The 25,886-nt window shown below is 46.8% G+C and overlaps 1 protein-coding gene across 1 annotated transcript in view; it reads left to right on the top strand.

Annotated features, from left to right (window-relative positions):
• Positions 1-4,360, top strand: part of lingo1b (leucine rich repeat and Ig domain containing 1b) — a 46,562-nt gene extending 42,202 nt beyond the window's left edge. Inside the window, exon 2 of the mRNA XM_063187797.1 lies at positions 1,842-4,360. Coding sequence (XP_063043867.1) covers positions 1,842-3,710 — 1,869 coding nt within the window. The 3' untranslated portion in view covers positions 3,711-4,360. The remainder of the gene's footprint in view (positions 1-1,841) is intronic.
• The last annotated feature ends 21,526 nt before the right edge of the window (positions 4,361-25,886 follow it).

Genomic DNA, 25,886 nt, shown 5'->3' with positions numbered 1-25,886 from the left:
TGCTGTGCACAGCAGTGTAACAAAAAGCACAGCCCTAATCGCAAGAGCCGACTTTCTCTTTTTCACCTGACTGAAATTACCCCGGCACAGTGGTGTATTTGCCGGCTTTGCCACTGACTGTCAGGGGAAATATCTTTTTTCCTGTCAAAACGTCGTAAAGGTTTCCACCCGTGGTAAAAGACTTTATTGGGTAGACATTTTATGAATACTGGAATGGAGAATATCTTATTTCCTCTTCCCCAATAAAGTTTTTTTTATTTGGGTATGTAATCAAGTATGCAAGCATTACTTTTAATCATTTGGCCGTGTCTGCAGCACTGCAGGAGTCTAGTTGGTCTTCGCTTCCCTGCCTAATGCAATGCAAAACAAGTCCGTTTGACCATGGACAGCTTGACATTCTTGTGTCAAAGATTAAAAAAATGATTGGTGGGAGGTTAGTGGGAGATGGATGGGTGGACTGTACTGCTATTCCTTTTCATAAGCCTAAAGGTATGTATTTCTATTCAGCAGTAATAAAAAACCCACACATTTTTTATTTTAAAAAGGTGAGGTGCAGAAGAGTGTGCAATGCTTTCCAGGCTGTGCAGAGCAGCAGCAGCAGCAGGAGCAGCAGCAGCAGCATCTCAGTAAAATCAGAGACAGTTTAGATTGAGACGGGACATATGGCGGCCATCTTGGTGACGCCTTCGGAGTGCTATTTCGCGATTAAGTAGACCAGATCTGAGAGTCAATGGGAAAAATGAATGGGGAAACTGAGTATAGGACGGGGAAGAACCCAGCGGTTGTGAAAACCATATGGTTGAAACCACCGTGAAAAACTGATCAATCTAGACTGCTTGGTTGTGGTATACGAGTCAAAACAAAGCTTTTTAAGCCACTTTTCTCACGTTTTTTTTGACAGAACGCAGGCGCAGTAGTTCCGTAACGGCACGAGTGCAACGGCTTTTCACAACTGAGCATGCGCATCATTTCAGTGCCAGATTGGATCACTGGCACTGCAGCTCAGCAGGCACATTGGCTCTTGTTACCAGAAAGGCGGGAGATGTGCGGGTAGACGCCATACTTGCGTTACGAATCTTCACCGTTAATTTCTATGTACGATTACATGGCTGTCCTATCTCCCCTTCCTATCAAAATCTCTGGTAAAATGTCTCTCTCTTCTGCAACAGCAGTACTGTATTTTACTAAAATGTCTCTCTCTCTTTCTTCTTGTTCTCTCTCTCTCTCTCTCTCTCTCTCTCTCTCTCTCTCTCTCTCTCTCTCTCTCTCTCTCTCCCTCTCTTCCTCTCTCCCCATCTCCCTCTCTTGGGGAGGGGGGGGCAACTACGTGGTACTAAAATCTCTCTCCTCTCTCTCTTCATGTTCTCTCTCCCTTCTCTCTCTCCCCCTCCCTCTAACAGCAGGTTACCAGCAAGATGGCGGCTGGGGAGGGGGGTGTGGGGGGTTTGGGCAACTACCTGGTACTAAAGTCTCTCTCCTCTCTCTCTCTTCATGTTCTCCCTCTCCCTCTCCCTCCCTCTAACAGCAGGTTACCAGCAAGATGCTGGCTGGGAAAGGGGGTGTGGGGTGTGGGGTGTGTGTGTGTGTGGGTGGAGGGGGGGGGGGACTACCTGGTACTAAAATCTCATGTTCTCTCTCTCTCCTCTCTCTTCATGTTCTCTCTCTCTCCTCTCTCTCTTCATGTTCTCTCTCTCCCTTCTCTCTCTCTTCCTCTTCCTCTCCCTCTCCCTCTCCCTCCCTCTAACAGCAGGTTACCAGCAACTACCTGGTACTAAAATCTCTCTCCTCTCTCTCTCTTCATGTTCCCTCTCTCCCTCTCCCTCTCTCCCTCTCCCTAACAGCAGGTTACCAGCAAGATGGCGGCTGGCGAGGCGGGGGGCCCCAACTACCTGGTGGCTTGCTGGCAGCCCATCCTGATCCTGTTGCTGGGCACCGTGCTGTCCGGCTCCACCACGGGCTGCCCGTCGCGCTGCGAGTGCAACGGCCAGGAGCGCTCGGTCGTGTGCCACCGCCGCAAGCTGGTCGCCCTGCCCGAGGGCATCCCCATGGAGACGCGGCTGCTGGACCTCAGCAAGAACCGGCTGAAGGCCGTGCAGCCCGAGGAGTTCGTCAACTACCCGCACCTGGAGGAGCTGCAGCTCAACGAGAACGTCGTCTCTGTCATCGAGCCCGGCGCCTTCAACAGCCTGTACGGCTTGCGGACGTTGGGCCTGCGCAACAACAAGCTCAAGCTCATCCAGCTCGGCGTCTTCACGGGCCTGAGCAACCTCACGAGCCTGGACATCAGCGAGAACAAGATCGTCATCCTGCTGGACTACATGTTCCAGGACCTGTACAACCTCAAGTCCCTCGAGGTGGGCGACAACGACCTGGTCTTCATCTCGCCGCGCGCCTTCCACGGCCTCAGCAGCCTGGAGCAGCTGACCATCGAGAAGTGCAACCTGACCACGCTGCCCAAGGACGCGCTGAGCCACGTCCACAACCTGCTGACGCTACGGCTCCGGCACCTCAACATCAACGCCGTCGGCGACTACTCCTTCAAGAGGCTCTACCGCCTGCAGACGCTGGAGATCTCGCACTGGCCCCTGCTGGACACCGTGACGCCCAAGTCTCTCTACGGCCTGAACATCACCGCCCTGTCCATCACCCACTGCAATCTCACGGCCGTCCCGTACCAGGCCGTGCGCCACCTGGTGTACCTCCGCACCCTCGACCTGTCCTTTAATCCCATACAGTTGGTCGAGGGCAACCTGCTGCACCACATGCTGAGGCTCCAGGCCTTCCACCTGGTGGGCGGCCGGCTGTCCACGATCGAGCCGTACTCGTTCCGGGGGCTGAACTACCTGAAGGTCCTCAACGTCTCGAGCAACGCCCTCGCCACTTTAGAGGAGTCCGCGTTCCACTCCGTGGGCAACCTGGAGACGCTGGCGCTCCACGACAACCCGCTGGCGTGCGACTGTCGCCTGCTGTGGGTGTTCCGGCGCCGCTGGAGGCTCAACTTCAACCGGCAGCAGCCCATCTGCGCCTCTCCGGAGGTCGTCCAGGGCAAGGAGTTCAAGGACTTCCCCGACGTGCTGCCCAGCGGCTACTTCAACTGCCTTAAGTCCAAGATGCGCGACCGCAAGCCCCAGCACAAGTACGTGGACGAGGGCACCACGTTGCACTTCACCTGCCAGGCAGACGGCGACCCGGCGCCCGCCATCCTGTGGCAGACGCCGCGCAAGCAGTTCATCACGCACAAGACCGTGGGCCGGCTCAGCGTGGCGGCGGACGGAACCCTGGAGGTACGCTACGCCCAGATCCAGGACAACGGCACGTACACGTGCATCGCCAGCAACGCCGGCGGCAACGACACGCGGCTCGCCCACCTCCACGTGCAGAGCTACTCGCCCAACTGGCCCCATCAGCCCAACAAGACGTTCGCCTTCATCTCCAACCAGCCTAACGGAGACGGCGGAGTCAACGCCACGACGCGGGGGATAGTGCCCTTCCCCTTCGACATGAAGACTCTGATCATCGCTACTACGATGGGATTTATCTCGTTCCTGGGCGTGGTGCTCTTCTGCCTGGTGCTGCTCTTCCTCTGGAGCAGGGGGAAGGGCAACGCCAAGCCCAACATCGAGATCGAGTACGTACCCAGGAAGTCGGACACCACGGGCGACAGCAGCCCGACCGATGGACCACGAAAAATCAACATGAAAATGATGTAACAATAATAATAATAAACAGGAAATGACATGGAGACGGAGGAAGCCACGGGTGGGCTGATTATACAGTATGTCGAACTTACTGGAGGTATAAATATCTTGAAAAAAACAACAACAACAAAACAAAACAAAGCCAATCCCTCAGTGTTTTACGATTTCCATTACCAGGTTCTTAAATGAGAGCACACACCTGGATCGAGTGACTGGAACTCACGTCAAGTGTACGTATGTGGATTTTTTTGGGCAATAGATTGTTGGGAACTGGAAATGCAGTTCACTTTACTTTCTGTGTAAGCCAGATGCTCAAATTGTTGCTCAAACAGATTGTTATTCAGGTCTGTTCTGTGTTCTCTCCTGTACATTGTTATTTCTATGTACATAGGGCAATGCACTTGTTGTATGCTAATGTTAAAAAAAAAGAGATCCCATGGGTTTGTGAACCTAGCGTGCATGTACTGGATAAGCATAGGTCAAATACATGCCAACACAAAACAAACTCACCGCCATACAACCTCCATTCTGGTTTTGGTGACAGTTTACATTACACAGCCTTTGTTACATTGTACCAGTGCTGTCCCAGTGCTGTATGGCATACTAGACATTAGTGTGTAACAGCATATTGACCCTCCGTGCTTACACTTTAAGATTTCCACTCATCCCAGAACCTAACTCAGTGTTGTCAGATTGAAAATGCTGAATTATCTTCAGTGTTGCCAGATGTGTCTGACCAAATCCCGCCCAAAAGGTTATCAAAAAACGCCAAAATGCGCTAAATTCCGCCCAAATTCAACAAATTACATTGAAGCCCAAAACGGCTTAAAAAAACGCCAAATGGCCAATTTGTCCCATTTATGCCCACCGACGCTCATCCCAAGAAGCCCAATTGGGCGGGTACCCGCCCAATCTGGCAACACTGATTATCATACCAAATCCTCGTTTTTTGGGGGGCATTTTGGGAGGGAATTATCGTACAAGACCCAAATTGTTGTTTCAAGGCATCTAAATGAACTGAATGGCAACTCCGAAATTATCGTACATCATGTTTTTTTGATCGAACAGAGGAAAAAATTGACAAAATGATGGTACAATTTAGAGATGCACCGGATCCTGATTTTTAGGATCCTGCCTGATACCGGATCCACTGCTTAAGATCCCTCCGGATCCGGAACCATATACCGGATCCTACGAAAGGGTTGAAACACATAACCTACTCACACACGTGGGCCCTTTTTATCACGTTGGCTCAAACTGTTTTGACTGAAAAGCCTCGGCTACCGGATCCTGGATCCTGGAACCGGATCCGGATCCTGTGAAAAACTCTATTATCCTGCCGGATCCGGAACCGGATCTTGGATCCTGTACATCTCTAGTACAAATACGATGATTATGGTCCATCTGGCAACACTGAGCTCACTGTATATGACGTGCAATATAACCAGTGTGGTGCCCTACACAGTCTCACCCCAAGTAGTCAATATCTGAGTACCTTTGACCAGACTGCAATTTTTGACGTCTTGGGTATTCCTTCCACGTCACATTTTGACTATGTCCTCAAAGGCGCCGCCTTGTGGCAGCATAACGTCATTGAGGTTAGGTTTAGGAATAGGTTTAGGGTTAGGCCACATAGTCAAAATGTGACGTGGAAGGAATACCCAAGACGTCAAAAATTGCAGTCTGGTCCAAGGTAGTCAGAAATTGACTACTTGGGGTGAGACTGCGTTGTGGTGCCAGTCCTCACTGCACATCATCCCAAACAACACAAGGGCTCTGTAATGCAGACTGTGGCCACGATTTGTTTATACAAAACGAGCCAACTCCATTTTGCGAATATTTCAAATATAAAAATTATGCTTGACAATCATACTATAAAAGTCAAGTAAGAACTGCTTCAAAAAAAAAAAAGAAAAAAACAAGTTCCATGCCAGATTATTAATGACTTAATGACATCCGCTTGAAACATTTTTGACCAAATGTAGCTTTATGTTACATGACAAAGATGCTGACGCAAGACAAACGCTGAGAGACCTGGCAGGCATTTTGGGAAGGTAACATCTTGATCATAGTAGCGTTTTGGAGTGCGCGCACATCCAGATAAAACAGGTGCCAGACTTAAACACGATGGAACAAAAAAAGAAAGAAGGTCCGCACATTGTTGCTGCTCCCAGTTTATTCAACACAACGCTTCGACCAGTCTGGTCTTCGTCAGGTATAGACCAATACACCTACACCTGACGAAGACCAGACTGGTCGAAACGTTGTGTTGAATAGACTGGGAGCAGAAACAGTGTGTGGACCTTCTTTCTTTTTTTGTAACATCTTGATCATGTCATACAAAAGTACTCAAGTCTCTTCAATCAAATGTGTCATGTACTGTATGTATGACTTGATTCAGTAAACTCTGCAGCCTTTTTCCTCCCTTGTTTTTGAGCATAACTAACATATACATTGTAAAGCAGGGTTTTGTATTTGTTGAACTGTCTCGTGCTGTTCTTGGTTTCACAAGCCATGGATAACTCTGAGGAAGAGTCTTTATCGAACCTTAAAAATTTCATTCTCACTGACTTTGGGATAAAAAATATAACATTAAAATGGTAAGCTTTTATAAAAATGTTCTCGTTTTTCCCTTTGGTCTTCACGTCAGAAATATAATAATAATAATAATAATAATAATAATAATAATAATAATAATAATAATAATAATAATATGTACGAAAATTAATACATTAAATGAAAGTTACAGTACAGGCTGAGACAGCACAACCTGTGGACATGGACGTACATCTGTTGTTGTGATACGTTATTTTATCATTAGTAGTACAAAATTATTTAGCAACTTCGTCAGATGTCTATTTCATTTCACGAAGCAATACAATCACCCTCTTGGTGTTGAGTAACTGCTAGCTCATGCAGAAACCTCCTTTTATTAATTTTATATATTGACAAGAGTGGTGGTGTATGATGAATCTGTCGTCACTGTATGTGGTTCCTGTATCTCTCTATTGTTTCCCAGGAAACCCTGCGCTGTGCTGTGCTGTGCTGTGCTGTGCTGTGCTGCGCTGTGCTGTCCTGTGCTGTGCTGTGCTGCGCTGCGCTGCGCTGCGCTGCGCTGCGCTGCGCTGCGCTGCGCTGCGCTGTGCTGTGCTGTGCACGTCTGTCTCGTGTGGCTTTAGCAAGCAGATGTTGGCACTATTCCCAGACACGCACAGGACAGGACAGGGCCCCGACTGACGAGGAAAATGGCTGAAATATATACCTAAATAGAGTGGCGTGACAGATAGACAGCGAAATAAGCCCTTCATTACCTTTAAGCATCCCAGTGTGGCGACCGGGCTGTATGGGGCCGGGCTGGTACCGAAATAGTCGCTCTACCAAATGTAAAATGGCACCATATCAAGATTATGTAACGCACCCCCCCCCCTCCCCCTTCTCTCTCTCTCTCTCTCTATCGCTCGCTTTTCTCTCTGTTTCCTTCTCTCTGTTTCCTTCTCTCTGTTTCCTTCTCTTTGTCTTGCTCTGTATCTGTATCTGTTTCTGTCCCCGTGTCTCTGTTTCTATGCATACCGGTACGTCTTTATTTCTTTCTCTCTGTCTCCCTCTGTCTGTTTTTCTGTGTTTCTCTTTCCTTCCCTGTTCCTCTGTCATTCTCTTCTTTCTTTCTCCCTCCATCGTTCTCTCTCCCCCTCCCTCATCTGTGCTCCTCCTCCCTCTGTCTGCTTCTCTCTCCTCTCCCTGCCTCTCTCTATTCGTCTCTCTACTCCCCTCTTCCTCTGCCTCCCTCTCTCCTCTACCTCCCTCCATCTCGTTTCCTGACTATGACTCACAAAGCGGCGTAGTCTCAACCACGTGTGTGTGTGTGTGAGAGAGATAGAGTATGTGTGTGGGTGTGTGTGTGTTTGTGTGTGTGTGCGCGCGCGTGTGTATGTGTGTGTGTTTGTGTGTGTGTGCGCGCGCGTGTGTATGTGTGTGTGTGAGTGTGTGTGTGAGAGAAAGTATGTGTTTGTGTGTGTATGTGTAGAGAGAGAGAGGGGGGGGGTAGAGAGAGAGATGGATAGAGAGAGAGAGATAGGGATAGAGAGAGAGAGGGAGGGGGTAGAGAGAGAGAGGGATAGAGAGAGAGAGGGATAGAGAGAGAGAGGGATAGAGAGAGAGAGAGGGATAGAGAGAGAGAGAGAGAGAGAGAGGGATAGAGAGAGAAAGGGGGGATAGAGAGAGAGGGATAGAGAGAGAGAGAGAGGGATAGAGAGAGAGAGAGGGGGAGGGGGGTAGAGAGAGAGAGGGATAGAGAGAGAGAGAGGGATAGAGAGAGAGAGTGGGGGGGTAGAGAGAGTGTGTTTTTCCTAATGCAGAGATCAAGAGATGGGCTGAGCTGAAACGGAGAGACAGGAAGTGCAGCATCTAGACGCAGGCAGGGTAGCGACTAACTGGGGAGATGTGACACGAGACGGACGTAGCCTAGCCTAGCCTAGGTAAATAAAACATGCCACGCTGATATCTGACAACATGTTTGACCCATAAATAGCACCACAGTCTCGTCTAAAGAGGGTCTACAGGAGGCTGAGACTCTTCATTTAAACGACCTTCATGCAGCTGTCTCCCTTAGTTTAACTCCTTAACACAGTGCCTGTGTTATTACCTTACCGTCACCAACATTGTAATGACTATGTCCTAATCTGCCACTTAAGGCTGGGGAAGAAAAGAATCACCGGAGCATCTTCAGATGTGGAAAATAACTTGTTTTATTGGGCAAGCGCCAAGACTAACGTTTCAACGTTCACACGTCTTCTTCTGAGTCAATATCTCTAATCAGTAATGTCATAGGAACCTTTTTAGTTGAATATTTTCAGCAAATAGTGAATAGGCCCGCCGGCAACCCCATCTGCAGTAAGAGGCTACCAAAAAGAAGACGGCAACCCCATCTGCAGTAAGAGGCTACCAAAAAGAAGACGGCAACCCCATCTGCAGTAAGAGGCTACCAAAAAGAAGACGGCAACCCCATCTGCAGTAAGAGGCTACCAAAAAGAAGACGGCAACCCCATCTGCAGTAAGAGGCTACCAAAAAGAAGACGGCAACCCCATCTGCAGTAAGAGGCTACCAAAAAGAAGACGGGAGGATAGGGGTTGGGGATAGAAGGATACTGTAGGGAACCAAAAAAAAAAAAAAAACCCTCTCCTCCCATCATATGTCTCAGAGTAAGTATTTTTAGACTTCTCCGTTGCCAAATTGTCGGCTGAACCCATTCAATTTACAGCTCCCCAATTATGCTGATAGTGTTCAATAAAACACGTTGATATATGGTGACATTTGTTGGGTAACAGGCCTGATCAGATATATCCCATTACGTTCACTGGGATGGAACATTGCTTGATTAAATTCTCAGCTTAGTGTAATGATGAAATGCATATTTTTTCAGGACGAATGTGGAGGAATGGGGCATTGAGAATGACAGTCAGTGCTGTTGCCAAGCACAGCTCAGCAGTACGAGTGGAGACATCGTTAATCCCTCCGCAAAGCAAGCAGCACCTGTGCCACCACACACAGCATGGCCGCATTATAAATACAGTGCTCTGGTGTGGTGTTATATTGCTACATGCTTTGGTTTTATATATATATATGCAGGCTGAATTCAGGTAAATTGGGCCAGTTTTTTTATATATTTTTTGCATATAAGCGAATGGCCCAAAGTGGCCAAATTTACCTAAATTCACCCATATATTTTTAAGGGCTTCTGTGCCTTTATCATTTGATTGGACAGAGGAGAGCAGACAGGAAATGGCTGGGAGAGAGAGATGGGGAAGGGCCAAATTTGCCCCCCAGGCCTGAGTTTGACATCCCTGCTGTACTACAGTGTATATTGCTTAGGGTAAGGTGGGTCCTCTAGCTCAGTGTTTCTCGAACTTTTTCAGACCGAGGACCACTTTGTCCACCCAAAAATGAATTTATAGTTGATGGGTGCTAATCTGACACTGCTAATTTCGATGCAGGCCATTTACTTTTTATTTACATTGTAAGCCTGTCTTGGTGACACTAAGACACATCTGCTATGTTTAGCTTCGTAATAATGTTACAAACATAGCCCACTGTTAGCTTGTCTTGGAAAAGTAGAAATCCCCTCGCGGACCACCTGAGCTCTGTCGTGGACCACCAGTTTTCCACAGACCACACTTTGAGAATCACTGCTCTAGCTTGATACTCTTTACTAAGAACGACACAATGAGACACTTTCTCCTGAGGGTCTTGCTGTTTGCCTTTTTGAGATCCACACTATACTATTCCCCCTCACCCCCAGGTGGCGCACATGCCAGTTTTACAAGACGTGTGCCCTTTACAATCTCCTGACACAGGACCGGGGGACTAATGAGCTGATTCCATCTCTGTTTACCTCCCAAACACACCTGGCATTCTTCCTCTTCCTCTTCCTCTTCTTCTTCCTCATCTTCTTCTTCTTCCTCTTGCTCTTCTTCTTTTTCTTCTCTTCCTCTTCTTCATCTTCGTCTTCTTCCCCTTTGTCTTCATGTTATCCTTCCTCTTCTTGTTCTTCCTCTTCTTGTTCCTCTTCTTCTTCATCTTCCTCTTCTTCTTCCTCTTCTTCTTCTTCTTTTTCTTCTTCTTCTTCATCTTCCACTTCTTCTTCTTCTTACCAATTACTCCTCAAAATGGCCGCCCTTCCTATTGACATTTCTGTGCCAGCAGCAAACACCAAACGCACCTGACAAACGACTGTGAAACTGTAACATCAGGGCCGACTGCCTGAGTTTGATGGCGGGGGGATAAAGGAGATTCGAGGTGTGACAAGGACAAATCCTGGAGACTTCTATCTCCCACCGTGACTGATAAGAAGGGTGGTGTGTGTGTGTGTGCACGACGCGCATGCATGTGTGTGTGCGTGTTTGTGTTTGTGTTTGTGTGTGTGTGTGTGTGTGTGTGTGTGTGTGTGTGTGTGTGTGTGTGTGCGTGCGTGCGTGCGTGCGTGCGTGTGTGTGTGTGTGTGTGTGTGTGTGTGTGTGTGTGTGTGTGTGTTCATGCATGCATGTGTGAGTGTATGTGTGTGTATCTGCGTGCGTTTGTGTGTGTGCGTGTACGTGTTGTGTGTGTGCATGTACGTGTGCGTGTGCGTGTGTGAGCGTGTGTGTGTGCGTGTGTGTGTGTGCGCGTGTGTGTGGAGGGAATGCAGACACTCTCGTCTCCCTACAGAGAGGATTGTGAGGCTCAGGAGCAGTGCCAGTATGTAGGTCAAGCACAAGCACAGCCATCATTAAAAACTACTGTGAAGACATTTGCACTGCGTGACAATCGAGAGTGCGTCGGGCTGTGCCGTGCCTCTCCTCTACTGAGTGGAAATTTGAAATAATCTTTAGTCAAAAAAAAAAAACTCAGAGCATATAATACATAAAGGGAAAACACATTTTGCTATTAATTATTAAACACAAATCCATCTTTACATTATTTATTAATTGTGCCCCTGCATTTTTCATGGGGCCACGTTTTATGCTACCCTCAACATCAAAGGGGGACAGGCAGTAAAAATCAAAGGGCTGCAGGTTGAACTTAACATGTTGTGTCCAGACTGAGCGTCATTTTATAATGAATTCGTCGGTATCGACCTCCAGTGTCGCTGCGGCAGCATCACCCTGATTGTTATCTCAGTCGAGAGGGCACTCAGCAGCCACAAGGGGGCACTACGCTGAAATAATCATGTCCAAATGTGTTGTCAGACTCAGCTCTACCTTGGGGTATATCAAAAGTTCAAATAAAAACATTGTGCCTTTCCCCATACCACATGCTGAGGGCGGCTCTGTAGAACAGGTTGTAAATGACTGCCAAATTATATCCTTTCTCTATCCTCTCTGTTCCCACTCAGTCTGTAGAGAGCTAGGCTGCTTCTGAATATTAATTTGCAGAAGCGTTAACCGGCACAATTACAGCTGTGCTTTGTTGCGAAAGGATGAATAGCTCTATTTCCCCAACACCCATAATACTCCTCTCACTAAGACCCAAAAATTTATCCACTACAGACACGTTGCGACTGATATTGACAGTGTCTCTCGGTGTTCATGCTTTCTTACGCCCTAAACGCTCCAAAGAGGATTTTTTGAGGAAATGAAGAGAATTTATTGAGCTCACGACGACACTATTATTGTGACACAGGGATTCATTCAGGGGTTTCAAGTGAGCTTAAGGTGTAGGCCATTTTCAAAGACCAGGGACGGCTGGGATTAATGTACACTTAAATCTCTTGTCTTTGAAGAAAGAACTGCGGCATAACGACTGAACATGGTTTGACACAAAAAGCACCGTGAGTAATGGCGTAGCATTTGGCTGGCCTAGGCTTGAAAGCCTCAGCTATACCAGCATTTTATATCCACAGGGTATCCAGCAGGCACAGCACACTCCTTCTACTACACATTGTGCTTTTTTTTCTTTCCTTGTGGCACAAAATGTGAAACGCTTCTTCTGCTTGGAAGTGTAGCAGCAATTTCCACCATACAAAAACATGGGGGCATGCCTGGCTCCGATATTCATTTTGTATTCAGTCAGAGAGGCCTTGGCACTGTGTATTGTGTTACATAAATGTCTCAGTCTGAGGGTGTCTCACCACCTGAATCCGGTGCGGTTGGTTCCTCCGTTCCCATATACCTAGAGCCACCATGTTGCAGGTCTTCGCCACGGGGGCACAGCTCTGGACAAGGACCAAAACACCAACCTGGGCATTTTTGGTGCAGACCAGCTATATTATCTGATAGGCCTACTTGTACTTTGTACAACATTATGATTGGCTTTGTCCACTGTCTATATTACATTAAAGGGGTATGCCACTATTTTGGGGCTTAATACAGTTAAAATCATTGGATGGGGTTTATAAAGGTGGTAAAGTGTCTTATTTTTCAAAGTGTCTTATTTTTTAGCATGCTACACGGATTCATTGACTTTCACTAGCTTAGCGACATATTCCCTCTTTTAACTTGTCTTAAAGCAAGACAATGCTTAACATGAAAAATAAGACACTTTAACACTTTTATAAACGATTTTAACTGTATTAAGCCCCAAAATAGTGGCATACCCCTTTAAGAAGGACCAATGGGCCACTCCATCTAAATTTTGGGCTGGTCTAATGCCTCTTTTCCACTGCCGGTTCTCTGGTAGGCCAACAGCTCGACACAGCACGATTCGACCGCCACTTTTTGTTTTACTATTGAGCAGTGTCGCGCCTATTCGAAAGGCAAAATTGGCGGCCGAGTCACGCTTTGCCGAGATGTAGGCCTACCAGAAAACCGGCAGTGGAAAAGAGGCATGAGAGGAAAGGCAAGCAAACAAACAAAAATATTGGACCCTGGGAACTGTCGGCCCACCGGGAAAATGCCTTGTATGCCAGATTACCAGTACAGGCCTGCTGGGGGTTTCATTGAAGGTTCTAGTCGCGTCTTCTTCTCTCCTCTCCTCTCCTCTCCTCTCCTCTCCTCTTCACCGGTTACCCCAAAGGCCGAATCCACTCTTGTTTCATTACAAATCCTGTAAAATGTATGACAGAGGAGAATACGGCATGTAACGCCACAGGCCTTTTCATAATCAAACTTTAAGCTAGCTACCTCCACACACACACGCACGCCAACCGTGCACACACTCACACACACACACACACACACACACACACACACACACACACACACACACACACACACACACACACACACACACACACACACACACACACACACACACACACACACACACACCCACACTCTCCACTCTCCACTCTGGCTCTGATTATTGTTTCCGCACTGTTTAGACAAGGCTTCTAATTAGCTAGCGTAGCGACGAGCACAAACAGCTGCTGAATCACATTATCTTTATTGTAATCATCAAATTATCAGATGCAGCCCCAGCTCAACTCCCCACATCACATTTACAAAGGACAGGAAGTGAGCACTGAGCAGAGTTTTGAAGTTGATGGATGACACCACTCACCGTACGTACTGTACCTATATCATACACACTGTCATCGAATAGCAACACAGGCTGTACTGTATACTACGAGTGCGTTCCGATATGCGACCTTGCGTCCTCCACTTGTGCTTGTGGCCTCGAACCAGGAAGTAATACGTTTTGATGATGATCACTGACAACAGCATTATATTTCAATATCTCGCAAAAACTAAATTGTAAAGTCATTTCTCATTTTCAAACAGTATATCATACAGACAGTCATCGGATAGCAACACAGGCTGTACGGTACGGTACTATCTATGAGAGTGTGCTAAGTCACCTCTAGCCGGGACACGACCTGTGTGCCTGGTGATACAATCTCTGCTTTTAAAATGACGCTTTCATGACACCATGACACTAGGTTCACTGTACGTACAGTATATCATACGCAGTAATAGCAACACAGGCTGTACGGTGTGGTATACTATGAGGGTGTTCTAAGTCACCTCTAGCTATGACACGACCTGTGTGTGCCTGAATGGAGGGTACGTATATGTATATCACTGTGTATACGTTTATATGACACTGTACGTGTATCATACACACAGTCATCGGATAGCAACACAGGCTGTACAGTACTATGAGAGTGAGTGTACCAAGTCAAGTCACCTCTAGCCGCGATACGACCTGTGTGTACCTGATTACACAATCTCTGCATTCAAAATGACACTTTCATGACCCCAGGCTCACTGTACGTATATCATACACAGTCATCGGATAGCAACACACCCTGTACGATACTATGAGAGTGTACCAAGTCACCTCTAGCCGTGACACGACCTGTGCGCCTGGTGATACAATCTCTGCTTTTAAAATGACGCTTTCATGACACCAGGCTCACTGTACGTATATCATACAAAGTCATCAGATAACAACACAGGCTGTACGGTACTGTATACTAAGACAGTGTACCAAGTCACCTCTAGCCGCGACACGACCTGTGTGTGCCTGAATGGAGGGTACGTATATGTATATCACTGTGTATACGTTAATGTATATGACACTGTACGTGTATCATACACACAGTCATCGGATAGCAACACAGGCTGTACAGTACTATGAGAGTGAGTGTACCAAGTCAAGTCACCTCTAGCCGCGATACGACCTGTGTGTCTGGTTATACAATCTCTGCATTCAAAATGACACTTTCATGACACTAGGCTCATTGTACGTATATCATACACAGTCATCGGATAGCAACACACCCTGTACGGTACTATGAGAGTGTACCAAGTCACCTCTAGCCGTGACACGACCTGTGCGCCTGAATGGAGGGTACGTTTATGTACTGTATATCACTGTGTGTACGTATATGTATATGACTGTGTCTACGTACGTATATCATACACAGTCATCGGATAGCAACACAGTCTGTACGGCGTGGTACTGAATACTATGAGAGTGTACCAAGCCACCTCGAGCCGCGACACGACCTGTGTGCCTGCATGGTTATACAATCTCTGCAACTGCATTTAAAATGACGCTTTCAGGGCGCTGTGGCGCAGCGCGCTAAGCCCCCCACACTTGGGCTTGCATGCCCATGGGGACCCCGGTTCGAGTCCGGACAGGGTCATTTCCCAACCCTACCCCCATCTCTCTCCACACTCACTTCCTGTCGCACCTTCACTTTCCTGTCCGAAATAAAGGCCCAAGAAGCCCATTAAAAAAAATCTTTAAAGGGACACTGTGCAGGAAATGGTCAAAAAAGGTACTGCAACTATGCTGTTCATTGAAACTGGGCTGTCTATTTCCAAATTCGATCTTTACATGAAAGTTTACTAAGTAATAAACAAATATTTTCTAGTATGGTCCAAGTAGAGTCATTTTTGCAGCTAAAAATGGCTATTTTTGGAAATTCAAAATGGCGGACCATGGAGAAGATCCCCCTTTTCATGTATGAAAAGTGCATTTTTTCCAGTCATAGTGAATACTTAGAATTTGGTGGTGGTGGTAAGTATTCATGAAAAAGGTAACATTAGTGAATGGGCAGCATGGATTCTGGAAATAAACAACTAAAAATCTCACACAGTGTCCCTTTAAAATGAGGCTTTCATGACACCAGGCTCTCTCTTGCTTACCCTTGGTTGGTTGGTTGGTTGGGTGGTGCAGTGGTTCTTAACCTTTTTTTCTTAACGCACCCCCTTCCCTGTACCGAGGACAAGCCACACACCCCCAAACCAAACATCTACACATGTATACACACTAAAAAAATATTTTCAGTGATTCATTACAATGATTCTTGTTTGAGCCATTAATCAGTACCTGAGTGACTTAAAATCATGATTCACTATGTTTTAATTTGCTCTTAATTTTGCCTAATTACAATGTTTGCAAGCAGAATTTTGATCACAACCTCAACACAAACAGAATTCCGCGGCGCGCACCCCCTGAAATTTCCGGCGCAGCCCCAGGGGGTGCCCGCACCCCAGGTTAAGAACCACTGGGGTGGTGAGTAGCTTGGCTTTGTACAGTACAGTCAGAGAGAGTAGAGAGAGAGAGGTTCCATTGGCCCATTGTTTGCAGGTTCTATTATGCCCCCCCTTAGGCAGACCTAGGCAGACCTAAGGACTGTTCTATTCATTGAAGGAGCATTATGACACGGCCCTTTAGGCAGACCGGAACCTGGTCGCCTTAGATGCCCATAGAAACCTATTACAATGGCTTATCTCTATCTACTTAAAGAATCTCTGGTACAGTCTCTCTGTGCTGTGCACTCCACTCAGCTCTCAGACACAGGAAGGGGTTGAGGCTCTGAAACAGTGTTTCTTAAACCTTTTCAGACCGAGGACCACTTTGTCCCCCCCAAAAATGATCAGGGACCACCTGTCAACTGAATTGGCAGTTGGTGGGTGCTAATTTGACACTGCTAATTTTTGATGCAGATCACTTACTTTTTATTCACATTATAAGCCTGTCTTATTGAGTTGAAAATATGAAAATGTTACAAATGTAGCCTACTGCTAGCTTATCTTGGAAAAGTAGAAAACCCCTCACGGACCACCTGAGCACTATCGCGGACCACTAGTGGTCCCCGGACCACCCTTTTAGAATCAGTGCTCTGAAAGGAAGGAAGGCATCTCTCATCTCTCTTCTTTCTATTCTATTCAGTCTGGCCCGCTCCCGCTCCGGCTCGAGATCTGTGATGGAGAAGAAGCATATCCATGCAGACATGTTTACAGCTCTCATAAAGAGATCAGGACATTTACAAGTGGAGTGGAGAGCAGCACCATTGCACTATGCCAGACACACGCTGTGTATGTGTGTGTGTGTGTGTGTGTGTTTGTGTGTGTGAATGTGTGTGTGCCTGTGTCTGTGTGTGTCTGTGTCTGTGTGTTTCTCTGTGTGTGTTTCTGTGTGTGTGTCTGTGTGTTTGTGTGTGTGTATGTGTGTGTGTGTGTGTGTGTGTGTCTATGTGTGTGAATGTGTGTGTGCCTGTCTCTGTGTGTGTCTGTGTGTGTGTGTATGTGTGTGTGCGCGTGTACGTATCCCTGCGTGTGCTGTGGTGTGTCTGGTGTGGGTGTCGTGTCGTGTCGTGTGTCTGCAGTGCACGACTACTGTACTTCCTCCTTCCCCCGCGACTGAGACTGCGAACGCTGCTGTTCACCTTGAAAGTCAGTGAATAAAGCTTTAATTTTGTTCGCTGCTTTTCAATTACCTTCCATTCAGGCTTCAGGAGACCCTAAATTAGTTTGCGCCCGCCAAAGAGTTTGCCGTGGGAGGAAGGCACCGGTACTCACACAGACACACACACGCACGCAAACACACACAAACACGCACGCGCACACACACGCGCACGCACACGCACACACACACACGCACGCAAACACACACACATACACACACACACACACACACACACACACACACACACACACACACACACACACACACACACACACACACACACACACACACACACACACACACACACACACAAATACACACAGCTGAGCCATGTACGGCAGAGCCTGCTACACTGCATTGCAATGACAGAGAAAAGACTTCCTAACAATTTGCCATTTTTCAGGCCTAAAAAGGGTATAAACACACAGCTTGGTGCCTCTCAGCTGCTGGGGTTTTAGCTTTTGATGTTATAAATTACCTGTTTGCTCCAGCTCATGAGAAATATTCCCATTTGTCATCCGCACACAATAGGAGAGAGAGAAATTCAGCATAAGGAATGTGAAAGCTTTAGGCTGTGTGTAGAATAGAGAAGTTTAATAACATTTAGAAGTATTTTGCATCGCCGGTAAGTGTCATTCAAAAATAATGAGGGCAATACATTAGCGACGGGACAACCATTTGATTTCTTAAAAAAAAAAGGCAAAAAAATGTGCTGTCGACCACAATCCATCAATGTTTGTTTTCTCATTCTAGGTGTGACATTTTTGATATCGCCTACTCTGCTCTCTCTCTCTCTCTCTCTCTACCCCCCCCCTCTTTCTCTCTCTCTCTCTCTCTCTCTCTCTCTCTCTCTCTCTCTCTCTCTCTCTCTATCTCTCGCTCTCTGGTAAGCCTGAGCAACACAAAGGTAATGTTATCCAGGGAAGGTCACACTCCAACCACATGAGTATTAAAACAAACAGGGTCTTGTGTGCCAAAACTGTCAACTCTATTTTGGTGAGAATGAAATTCCTCCGTGTGTGTGTGTGTGTGTGTGTGTGTGTGTGTGTGTGTGTGTGTGTGTGTGTGTGTGTGTGTGTGTGTGTGTGTGTGTGTGTGTGTGTGTGTGTGTGTGTGTATGCCACTCTCTGTGCCACCCTCGCAGGCCTGCAGACAGAGGGGGACAAAGGGGTACATTGTCCCGGGCCCAGAGAGATAGGGGGCCCAGAATTGGGTCCCCCTTACATTGTCTGTATTGGATAGGGGGTCCTTTCAGATGACTTTGTCCTGGGCCCAGCCAAAGCTGCCAGCGTCCCTGTTCCCTCCTGCAGCAGCAGCAGCAGCAGCAGCAGCAGCAGCGAGTGAGCAGAGCGAGGAGCAGTAGCCTCGGGTGATGTCAGCTCCCTGCAACCAAAACCGGAGAGGAGACCTGACACATGGCACCGTGCCCACAGACTAGACGGGGCCCCACTGCCAGCTGTGGCCGGGCCCGGGACAAAGTCAACTGAAAGGGGCCCCCCCCACGCACTCAGTAACACTGTACATTATAATGGGGACCCAGGACTGGCCTGGGATGAAAAATCAGGCCGGGAATTTTTAGCCAAGACCGGTCCACCATGCATTGAGAGAAACAACGAAGCCTTTGACAAAATTTTAGCAATTCCATATGAGCTGTTTTGACCCTAATAGCCAGATTTAAAAAATATATATATATAACTATCTCTAACTATCTCGAAGAGTCCTGCTTTAGTGACATGAGGACTAATACCATTGAGGATAGGGCAGGCCAAAATCATCAACAGGCCACTGGGCAAATGCCCTGTATGCCTCATGGCCACTCCAGCCATGTGGGGACCTAATTCTCTCTTCCTGGGCTTAGGACAACTGACCCCTTTGTCCAATCCTCCTTTCGGCTTCCGTGCCCACAGCCATCTCAAACACCATCACCGCGCTTTACTGCTTCACCTGACCTTTCCGCTTTTGTTGTTCTGCTTTTTTTTGTTGCTCCTACAGTGGTATTTGAATCTCTATGACTCTATGACTCTCTCTCTTTTCTTTCTTTCTTTCTTTCTTTCTTTCTTTCTTTCTTTCTTTCTTTCTTTCTTTCTTTCTTTCTCTCTCTCTTTCTTTCTTTCTTTTCCTCTCTCACTCTCTCTCTCATTCTCTCTCTCTCTCTCTCACAGATCAAGCCACAGTTTCTACCTTCGTTCATGCACAGGCCAGGGAAAATGATCGAAACTAAATTAAACCCTGCAATCTTTTGGTTTTTGGGGGGAAAACGGGGGATGGGCCCCGTTGTTTGTTGCAGTGACAATGGAAGGGGATGGTGTCGATGGCAAGCGACCAAACTCGCTGCTGTACGCGTGCCAGTGGAGCAATAGCCAACCTGTGGGGGAGGACAACAAATAGGCACAGCAGCAGCAGCAGCAGCAGTAGCAGCAGCTCCACAGCCCAGCTGCAAGCCAACCCACACGTTAATTATTCATAACAGGTGTCTGTGCCCACTTAATAAGGAAGGAGGAGGGGGCGGCAGCATCATCTTAAGGGGCGGAGGGGCCAGTTTCCGAAGCCAGTTTCCCCCAGTTATTTTGGGCCAATTAGGCTCAAGTCATATGATTCAAGCAACTCTTGTGTTTGGCGATAATAGTGCAGCTGAATTGGCGTGTGTGAGTGTGAGTGCTCCACGGGCGCCTATACTTGAAATAGTGACAGAAGGGTAATGAGTCAAAAGTAACACGTTTCCCCCCATCAGGCTCCGGCGTGGTACGGTTCATGCTGCAGGCCTGTTCAGTCTAATTAGACCTGTAATCACTCTGACTTTATGGCCTGCAGTGAAGCCAGGCTTAAGGCACGTACACGTTAGGCTACAGACCAAAAGAGACCAAAGTATCCAGAACGGCAGAAGGAAGGAAGCCCTTATTTCTCTACGGAAAAGCGGTGAGTAAAGAGAATTCACCAGGGAGCGAAGAGAATTGGGCGAGGAGAGCAAAAAAGAGAGACGCTAAAAGTCACTTAAGTTTATGGAAATGTGCTACTATGACATGATTTGGCAGAAATCAAATGGAGTGTACACATTTCAGAATGGCCCATGGTTGACAAGAGAGCTACTCAGTGATGAGCTAAAGCAGGGGTGGGGAACCTATGTCTCGAGGGCCACTCATGGCCATTTTATCCGGGCCCCGACATAATTTCAATGTTATGCAGCTTCACATAAAATATAACGTATTTTGTAAAGGAATCTTAGAAATTACATTTGCGATACAATTTAGTCATATTCATGGGACCAAGAGAAGGTGGGGTCTGTTTTAAAGCTGGCCGCCTTCAATATAGGCCTAAAGTGCAATGGGAATCCTGGTTTGTGTTCATAGTGTGGCCCTTGGAGGACTTTGATGACCCTTGGAGGAATTTGAAGTGGCCCCTCAAATGAAAAAGGTTCCCCACCCCTGAGCTAACTCATATTCAAAATTTCACACAATGAACAAATAAAGCGTATCCATGACGACCTCCTTCAAGGACCTAAGTGACCTGCCCCCCATTTCTCAAAACACTGTTGCTAACCAATCAGAGACTTAAAGTGATACTGTCCCATTTTTTGAAATACGCTTATTTTACACCTCCCCTTGAGTTAAATAATAGGGTTTTACCGTTCTCCTGTACTTTCAACCATTCTCTGGGTATGGCAGTGCAGATTTTACCTTCATGCTAGCAGTTAACATTGAGTCCTATGAGACCAGCTGGCGGCTAACTGGTCTCATAGGACTCAATGTTAACTGCTAGCTTGGAGGTAAAATTTGCACTGCCATAGCTATAAAACGGTTGAAAGTACAGGAGAACGGTAAAACCCTATTATTTAACTCAAGGGGAGGTGTAATATGAGCTTATTTAAAAAATGGGACAGTATCAGCCTATTGGAGACTGCATTGTAACCAAGTAAATTACTAACTTTATTAGCAATGACCCTGTTGAGAAAACGCACCCCTCTTCTCTTTGACTGTCTGAATGTCACGTTAGGGGGACCAAGTGTGAACACATTTATACCTGCTGGTGGTAGTGCCAGGGTTGCCAGATGAGATGATTTCCAGTCCAAAAAATGCTCAAAACCCTAGTTTTGCACTAAAAGCAGCACTAAATCCCGCCCAATTCTATTGATTTCTATGGCCAAAAGTTACCAGAAAACCCCGCCCACTTTTACCCACGGACGGCCATCCTAAGCAGCCCAATTGGGTAGGAAACTGCCCAATCTGGCAACACGGGAGAGTGCCCACCCGTGCCCACCACTGATCACCCAAAGACCGACGAGGACCAAAAAAGGCTCGGCATTTTCACCTCCCCTCTAAGTGGTGGACCAATCTCTTCACCTCCCCTCTAAGTGGTGGACCAATCTCTTCACCTCCCCTCTAAGTGGTGGACCAATCTCTTCACCTCCCCTCTAAGTGGTGGACCAATCTCTTCTCCTCCCCTCTAAGTGGTGGACCAATCTCTTCACCTCCCCTCTAAGTGGTGGACCAATCTCTTCTCCTCCCCTCTAAGTGGTGGACCAATCTCTTCACCTCCCCTCTAAGTGGTGGACCAATCTCTTCACCTCCCCTCTAAGTGGTGGACCAATCTCTTCTCCTCCCCTCTAAGTGGTGGACCAATCTCTTCACCTCCCCTCTAAGTGGTGGACCAATCTCTTCACCTCCCCTCTAAGTGGTGGACCAATCTCTTCACCTCCCCTTTAAGTGGTGGACCAATCTCTTCTCCTCCCCTCTAAGTGGTGGACCAATCTCTTCACCTCCCCTCTAAGTGGTGGACCAATCTCTTCTCCTCCCCTCTAAGTGGTGGACCAATCTCTTCACCTCCCCTTTAAGTGGTGGACCAATCTCTTCACCTCCCCTCTAAGTGGTGGACCAATCTCTTCACCTCCCCTCTAAGTGGTGGACCAATCTCTTCACCTCCCCTTTAAGTGGTGGACCAATCTCTTCACCTCCCCTCTAAGTGGTGGACCAATCTCTTCTCCTCCCCTCTAAGTGGTGGACCAATCTCTTCTCCTCCCCTCTAAGTGGTGGACCAATCTCTTCTCCTCCCCTCTAAGTGGTGGACCAATCTCTTCACCTCCCCTCTAAGTGGTGGACCAATCTCTTCACCTCCCCTCTAAGTGGTGGACCAATCTCTTCTCCTCCCCTCTAAGTGGTGGACCAATCTCTTCTCCTCCCCTCTAAGTGGTGGACCAATCTCTTCTCCTCCCCTCTAAGTGGTGGACCAATCTCTTCTCCTCCCCTCTAAGTGGTGGACCAATCTCTTCTCCTCCCCTCTAAGTGGTGGACCAATCTCTTCACCTCCCCTTTAAGTGGTGGACCAATCTCTTCACCTCCCCTCTAAGTGGTGGACCAATCTCTTCACCTCCCCTCTAAGTGGTGGACCAATCTCTTCACCTCCCCTCTAAGTGGTGGACCAATCTCTTCACCTCCCCTCTAAGTGGTGGACCAATCTCTTCACCTCCCCTCTAAGTGGTGGACCAATCTCTTCTCCTCCCCTCTAAGTGGTGGACCAATCTCTTCACCTCCCCTCTAAGTGGTGGACCAATCTCTTCACCTCCCCTTTAAGTGGTGGACCAATCTCTTCACCTCCCCTTTAAGTGGTGGACCAATCTCTTCACCTCCCCTCTAAGTGGTGGACCAATCTCTTCACCTCCCCTCTAAGTGGTGGACCAATCTCTTCACCTCCCCTTTAAGTGGTGGACCAATCTCTTCTCCTCCCCTCTAAGTGGTGGACCAATCTCTTCACCTCCCCTCTAAGTGGTGGACCAATCGCTAGGTCCTCCCCTGAGGACTGTTGGCCCACCAGGAAATGCCCTGTATGCAGTGACGTCGTCTACGTTTTTGAGGTGGGTGAATTGTATATTTGAGCATTTTTGTGGTGTATACTGTGCTATTCTAAATACTGATTCAATCAATTTGAAGTGAGTATACTGAAATCCCTGACATTTTCAGGTGGGTATAGTGTGTATACCTGCGTTCTAGAGACTACACCACTGCCTCTATGCCAGATTACCAGCCCAGTCCTGACACAAACACTCATACCACTACCGACATTGAAATGAGCAACACAACTGCTCTGTCCATACAAAAACACTCATACATTTGAATGAAAAAGAATCAGAACTTTCAGATAAACAAAATACTCATCTATCCACCCATCCAGCCACACATGAAATACTGAGTGTCTGTCACACCTCACATCTTTAGTAAAGAGGCACACCGATCAGGCGCAGGTCACACCTCACGTCTTTAGTAGAGAGGCACGCTGATCAGGTGCAGGTCACACCTCACAAAACACTCATGTACTACCGTACAGTTTATTTCTGTGGTTTGTTTTGTTTTGTTTTTCTGTGCTTCGCGTCATTTTCTCATATTGCTTTTATGAAATTGTGAAACGTTACAGATTCTCTCTCTTCTCATTCCATCATCTCTCTCTCTCTCTCTGTCTCTCCCTCTCTCTCTCAATGAACAACTCTCCCTCTCTCTCTCTACATCTCTCTCTCTCTCTATCTACAGCGCGCTCTCTCTCTCTCTCTCTCTCTCTCTCTCTCTCTCTCCCTCTCTCTCTGTGCTGGCCTGATCATCAACACTTTGCATAATGCATGAATGCAGAACTCTTGCAAGTCTTTGGATGGCGTTTGCAGCTGCCAAAACTCCCCCTCGCAAGGTGGCAGCTGTTTAATGAGATTTAATGAAAGGAAAATTCATTTAAGGATTATCCACTGCAGAGAGCAGAGAGTCTGTCAATAGTCCTTCAAAGATATACGGTATGCACGCACAAACACAGACATTCACACAGAACCACGCACATACACACACACACACACAGCCATCCCACACATGGATGCATGCACGTATGCGCGAATGCACACGTATGCACACAGGCACGCACGCACGCACGTTCACACACACACACACACACACACACACACACACACACTCACACACACACACACGCACACACACACACACACACGGACACACACACACACACACACACACACACACACACACACACACACACACACACACACACACACACACACACACACACACACACACACAACCATTCCATCCACATTAGTTTTCATCCACAGAGGTCTTAGAAAAACACAACAGCACAAAAAACATATACACCAAATTGCCACTGATGTACAAAGTCAATGTCTTCCTGTGCCCTGTGTGCGCATGCTGTACTGTACATACCGCTCATCACCAGCCTCCAGACTTGGGAGGCACTCACGACTGTTAGACTCCCAGAAAATCCATTTGACAGTTTAATTCTTTATGGTGCTTGTCACCCACACACATATACAGTAGAGCGTATATGAGCAGCCTATGACCTGAAGAGCTATAGCTGAAGAGGTGAAGAATCCTTTTGGATTTTGAATTTCCATAAATAAGTCCAATGGCTTGACATACTCTTTAGACTACACTGTAATGAATGGGAATCTCTACGCGCACATACGCATAGGCCTACTGTACCTTAAAGATAGACCGATACGGCCGAAATGTGCGTTTTTTAAGTGTATCGTATCGGCCGATAAACGTGTGGTTTTGCCCGATACGCAATATTTATTATTATTTTATGTTATTCGAGATTTTTAAAAGCACCAAGACACTTTATTTTTGTATTACTTGATTTTTAGACATTAATGTTACACATTCTACCTCAATTTGATGTTAAATAAATGTTTATTTTTAACTTGAGACCTGGAATATTTGTCATTTTTTTAAACTTTTTTTACCCATATCGGCCCCAAATATCGGGTATCAGCAAAGGGTGATGAAAAAAAAAAGGTATTGGTAAAGACAATCTTCAAGCGCAAGGCTTAGAATCTAATGTTTAGTGTGTGTGTGTCCGTGCCTACTGTGTAGTTGTGATATTGTGCTATTTAAATACATTTTGATTGATTGATTGATTTGTAACCCCGCAGTCAACCTTTTTGTTGTGCTTGAGTCATACCAAACCCCAGGCACCAGAGCTCAGTGGTCTCATAACATAAATCCAGGCACGGCAAGGCAAGACATGGCATCTTTTTTATCTGTATAGTGCATTTCATACACAAATGCAACTCAATGCGCTTTACAAAAAAATAAAACATTAAAGCCTGGCAGGTGAAAATTAGCCTGGTCCTGACCATCCCATAATACTACAATTTCCATTTTGTATTCATGGTCTGGACTTTGTTTGATCTGACACGATTGCAGGAAGCAGGAAGGGCATTTTCGGAAAAATCAGGATTTAATTCATAAGTTGTTGAACAAACATGTCTGACGTCTATCTATGGCGATGTAGGACCGTTTAACAGACATGTCTGACAGAACATCCTACTGTAGGATAAAATTACAATGTAGGACCGTTTGTCAGAACACAAGCGAAAATCCTACCGGTCAACATCGCTCCACAGAGGACAGGTACCAGATGTAGTGCAGAGCCAAGTGTCTTGGCAGAAGTATGGCGCGCGAGGCTAGGTGAAAATAGAATAATAATAATAAATAATAGCAAGAAAATAGGTAAAAGATAAAAGCAAGAAATAAGAAGAGAAGACAGATAAAAAATATAAAAAACAA

This window comes from Engraulis encrasicolus, chromosome 22, assembly GCF_034702125.1.
Source record: "Engraulis encrasicolus isolate BLACKSEA-1 chromosome 22, IST_EnEncr_1.0, whole genome shotgun sequence".
Taxonomy (NCBI): domain Eukaryota; kingdom Metazoa; phylum Chordata; class Actinopteri; order Clupeiformes; family Engraulidae; genus Engraulis; species Engraulis encrasicolus.
This window is presented reverse-complemented; position numbering and strand designations above follow the sequence as displayed.